This window comes from Camellia sinensis, chromosome 6, assembly GCF_055761805.1.
Source record: "Camellia sinensis isolate YWXY chromosome 6, ASM5576180v1, whole genome shotgun sequence".
Classification (NCBI taxonomy): domain Eukaryota; kingdom Viridiplantae; phylum Streptophyta; class Magnoliopsida; order Ericales; family Theaceae; genus Camellia; species Camellia sinensis.
In genome coordinates, this window is record NC_138966.1 from 33,737,241 (window position 1) to 33,742,778 (window position 5,538).

The 5,538-nt window shown below is 32.2% G+C and overlaps 1 protein-coding gene across 1 annotated transcript; it reads right to left on the reverse strand.

The window, feature by feature from the left end:
• LOC114277746 (uncharacterized) lies at window positions 1–3,878 on the reverse strand. The gene is made up of 5 exons (XM_028219689.2): window positions 3,463–3,878; window positions 3,187–3,327; window positions 2,435–2,554; window positions 2,237–2,332; window positions 1–336 (listed from the first exon to the last, which is right to left on the reverse strand). Exons 1-5 carry the CDS (start codon window positions 3,679–3,681, stop codon window positions 202–204), a joined length of 711 nt encoding a protein of 236 aa, XP_028075490.2. The 5' UTR covers window positions 3,682–3,878; the 3' UTR covers window positions 1–201.
• Window positions 3,879–5,538: the final 1,660 nt, after the last annotated feature.

Here is a 5,538-nt window from a genome sequence, read left to right on the forward strand (position 1 = left end):
AAAAAGAAAAAGGAACATTAGCCAATCCCTTAAATATTCCATCTTTTTATCTTTTTTCTATCACATCACCTCTCTACTTTTCTACACATCTTTTCATAAAAAGACAAAAAGTGCACTTATTTAGATCATTCCAAACAACCCTAAGTCAACAATATACTTAAATAAAATTGATCAAGATATAATTTTTATGATTACATAAGATTAATTCAATTTTGTTTGTTTATTGGCTTGAAGCAACTCTTTACGTGTACCCCTCCTTGTCAATTTGTATTTCACCATCCTCGCAATCTTGTAGAACCAGAAAGCACTCACCAACTGCAATCCGAGTGCCATTGCCTATACAAATAAGACATCGGTAAATATATATCTATATTGTTATATAAAGTATACAGTGTATATTGGTTCGTTTAGAAACTCATACTTTTAGTAATTTTTTTCACAAAATATGAGATGAGAAAAATTGAAAGAATGAGAAAGAATTTAATTTTTTTTATCAGAAATGATAGAGACCCCTTTTTTCTTGACCCTTACAACCTCACAGACACATGTCGGTGAGTGATAGGAAAAAAAAAACAAAAAACAAAAAATTAGCCAATCCCAATATATTGGGGGTGGTGGAGTTAAGAAAAAAATGGATCTCAACCTTTTTTCTTTTTTTATATGACTTTAATTTTTTTTTTTTTTGGGACTAATTTAGCCACTTCCAAACATAACTTAGGCCTCGTTTGGGATTTTAGTTAAAAAATTAAAAAGTCATTATAAGTTATTTGGGACCCCTTTTGGGAATGACTCTCACACCTCTAAAGGAATCTTGGCCATTCATGTATGTGTGGGGTCTATTTATGTATGTGTAGGATCCACACTCTCTCTATTTTTTTTTTATATATCTTTTTATAAAAAATTAAAAAATTATTAAAATAATTTATTCCAAACAAAATGTTAATGTGAACACTTATTTAATTACCCTTATTTAACTATCAAAATACCTCTTTCATATCTAACTGTGACACACACGTAATGTGTGCCTATACATATATTTAGCACAGCAGTGACTCATAATCCTATTTTTATATAAGCAACTAATCCGTCAAAATGAAACACGTGTGTTAGTGTGTAGTTTGTTCCACGTATCGATCAATTAGGTGTTTGGTTTCGGCTGATGAGCTGGTCTCATTACTCATATATTTAGACTATTATTTAAAAATTACACTTTGTCCCTCAAAGTTTCACTCATTTTTCACTTTAATCTTTTAAATTTGATTTTTCTCACTTTGACCTTTTATGTTTACAATTTTTTTTACTTTAATCCTTCATGTTTGCAATCTTTCTCATTTTGGCATTTTAAGTTTGATTTTTCTCACTTTGGCCATTCATATTTATAATTCTTTCCACTTTGGCCTTTCATGTTTGCAATCATTCTCACTTTACTCCTAGACTAACTTTCATCTAAAAAAGTAACAGAATTTGTCACATCATTAACACATTAGCTCCATATGTGATGTAAAAAATCACTAAAGATGCAAAAAATAAAAAATAAAAAAATTGAACTTTTTTTAGCCTTTAGTGAATTTTTTTTCAAATTTATTCATAAACATTATTACATTATAGATGTATCTAGATTAGATGCAACTAAAAAAAATAAAAACAAATTTAACTAAAAAAGAAAAAGTTCACTAAAGACGAAAAAAATAATAGTAAATTTTTCATTTCATAATTGACAATACAAGTGTTGGTGTTTGAGTCAGTATATTTTTATTTTTATTTTCGTCTTTAGTAAACTTTTTTTTTTTTAGTTAAATTTGTTTTTATTTTTTTAGCTACATCTAATCTAGATGCATCTATAATGTAATAATATTTATGAATAAATTTGAAAAAAAAAAGTTCACTAAAGACAAAAAAAAATTCAATTTTTTTTTGTTTTCTATTTTTTATTTTTTGCATCTTTAGTGAATGTTTTACATCACATACAGAGCTGATATATTAGTGATGTAGCAGATTTTGTTAGTTTTTTGGATAAAAGTTAGTCTAGGAATAAAATGAGAAGAATTACAAATATGAAAGGTCAAAGTGGGATGAATTGTAAAAATGAAAAGCCAAAGAAAAAGAATTGCAAATATAAAAAACCAAAGTTAAAAAAAAAAAATAATAAAATAAAATTAAAGAGCCAAAATAAAAAATGAGGGAAATTTTAGGTAGACATAGTGTAATTTACCCTAACATTTAATGGTATGGTTACCTTTATTAGAAGTGGATTGTCAGCAGATAGAGTCGCATATAAAAGATAAGGTCCACCCACCATCCTTGCAAATGTGAAAATGACTGCAAATAAAATCTGCAACAAGCAAAAAAACCAAATAAAAAACACACACACACACCTTAAAAAAAAAAAAAAAAATCATTTTGAATCCTATTGAGCATTGAAGTTTGGACATACATCAGCAAACAAATTGAGGTCAGTGTCTTTGTAACCAAGCTCTTTGAGAAGCTCTCTCATGTGTAGGAATGGGCTTGAGATCTCTGTTATCCATAATGCTGTCACCATCTCTGTCCCACACTGCACACAACAAAACATCCACATTACACACTACAAAACATTGTATTTGTATATCCTTCCCACACACACGAGATTCTATGTCACAAAATCTTTGTACCCTTCTCTCAATATACTTTCACTTAAATAATTATACATTGAGATTCTTGTGTTTTAAAATTCTCACTGTGTCGTGTATTAGTGACTGGGAACATAAATTTTGGGTACAAAAAATCCTTGGACACAAGACCCTTTGCCCCAAAATATCTACCCCTTGTTCCAAGTTTTTGGGGACCAAAGATCTTTGGGCACGAGACCCCATCTGTCCCAAACTCCATGTCCCTTTGCTGAAATGCACTCCCAATCATACGAGTGTATCTTGAGATTCCACCATCAGAGACAAGAGGATAGTTCTTTTGAGACAAAATATATCTTTTATTTGATCAGTACAAAATTCTGTCCCCATTACATGATACAGTAAGAATTTCAAAACACGAAAATTTATGATTGTATAATTCAAGTGTGTTTGACACTCTTGCCGTATCATGTTTTTGGAATAGGGGGACAGAAAATTTTGGGACATAAAATCCCCATAAAATCCTTGGCCCTCGTGAAAAACATACAGCAAGATGACCAAAAATCTAAAGAAAATTTACCATTTGATGGGCAAGACCAGCCCCAATTCCAAGAATGCTGACTAAATGATGGATTGAATTGTCAAGCTTGACATGCTTATCAAAGACGCCACATCCAAGGTCATAGATCATATAAGCAAGAGTCACTGCCAGTGTTTGCATCTACATGGTTCTCAAAATCCACCATTACAGATGACAAAGAACTCTCAGTGAATTAACATTAATAAATATATATATATATATATATATATAGAAAAAAAAAATACTCAAAACCCATCAATAAATTTTCATTGGTACCTGCTTGTGAGATGATTTTGAAGCCAATGGACAAACTGGGCATCTCCAATCTTGCACAGAGAGACAGCTCAGAGTCACAGCTAAACAAGCATGAATCGTTGAAACCACGCGGTTGCAGAAATCGAAAGAACGATTTGGCAAGATCATCCTTACTAATAAAAATGTTACACTCCATGAAATCACTCCCAATACAATCAACTTTATGATATAATCTTCCATCTATCGTATATAATATATATGTATATCTAAATTTCTTTTTCAGATTCAAATGATAGAATAGAACTTCTTGAAAATAAAAGAATATCCAATTCTCAATATTATTATTTTGTTTTCTCGAGAAAATGTGATGGTGGAAGCCAATGGTACTTGGAGAAAATAAAGATTCTCAGAACCAAATAATAAAAGAACGTATATATGTAGTAAGAAGCAATTAATGTGGTTATTTATAGTTGAAAATCATTAAATATATGCTTATAAATTTAGGTAAAAGCTAGGTGGGGTAGGTTGGTTGCATTTTTAACGGCTATATACCAAGCTTTGGTCTAGAAATTTGCCATAGCTGACCAAACAACACATGTGCAGGTAATTATCAAAATCTTGACGGAATGAGAAATAGAATCAGAAGATATATATTGAACTGGTCTTTAAAAAAAAAAGGTTTTATGATGAATAAAGGTATACGCATCAATTGATATATCAATTAATGTATCAACAGATGATGTAATATAATTTTAAATGTTTTAAGTCTTTGTAATTTATATAATGGGTGAGATCTATAATTTTAAATTAACAATATCATAACATATGTTGATATGCTAATTGATATATCAATTGGTGCGTGTAGCACCATTGTTTTGTGATTCTACTGGTTTTTTTAAATTTTAAATGTATTGTTTTGTCACGACCCAAACCCGCCCCTATGGGTTTAGCACCGTAACCGGCCAGTAATCCAAGATTACCGAAGGCCTGCTTAACAGTAATACAGTAAAACAGAGCACAGAGGCATGGCGGAAACCAAAACTGTAAATAAACAATATCCAATGAGTTGTGACAATCTGTATGCCAAAAAGACTTTCATACACATATACATGAACATTACAGAACAGTATGTACATATATACAATCATTCAGTTCAGGGACCTAATCCCTATGAAACAGTACAGTACAGTAAACAAAATGGTTACAGAGACAGAAGGGGGAACTAAAACACCCCTAAGCCATAACTCGACAGGCTCGGAACCTCGCAGTGAGGCACATAGGTTGGCTCGACAAAACTGGAGTTTATCCCGACGCTTCTAGCCACGGTCTGGTGCCTATACACCTACATATATATATATGAGCAGTGAGCTAAAGCCCAATGAATAACGTAATGCGTAAAGAGGTTAAGAATGAATGTCCTTACAGTAATGAAAACAGTTCGTTAATTCAGTATATCAGTCATTCAGTCATATGTGGTACATCCATTAGCATAACAGTACAGTAAACAGTAGGTCTTAAAAGACCGAATAGTAAATGATGGCCATCAATCAGTAACAGTAGTGGTTCCAACAAGGGAACCGACAGAAATCTCTGTAACAGTAACAGTAAACAGTAGTTGCTAAGGATGCCACAATACAGTTCAGAATATAGGACATACATTCATTCAATTAACAATATCAGTTCAGAAAGCAGTACAGTTCAATTGTTCAGAAGATAATCATTTTGAACATATCTTTACACAGTTGTTACTCACAGAGTTCTGGGCTACAGTAAAGTTAGAGCGCGTCCCCAGTCGCCAACCCTACACAGTTACAGATTGAACACACACTAAGCTACACAGTTGGGAAAGATAATAACTTAATCCCTAATTTGCCTCGGTGTGGTTCTCCATCTATATCCTCATTAAGATGCCTTAAACTAGGCCTAATAATGCCTAGGATGGGATGAAGATGCAAAGATGCACTTTAAAAGCATTTTCAAAATTTTAAGAAAACAAGGATCACGCTCGAGCGTAGGTTACTCTGCTCGAGCGGACATGCAGACAAAGATTTCCGCTCGAGCGCAGACTTACCCGCTCGAGCGTTCTGCAAAACAGTC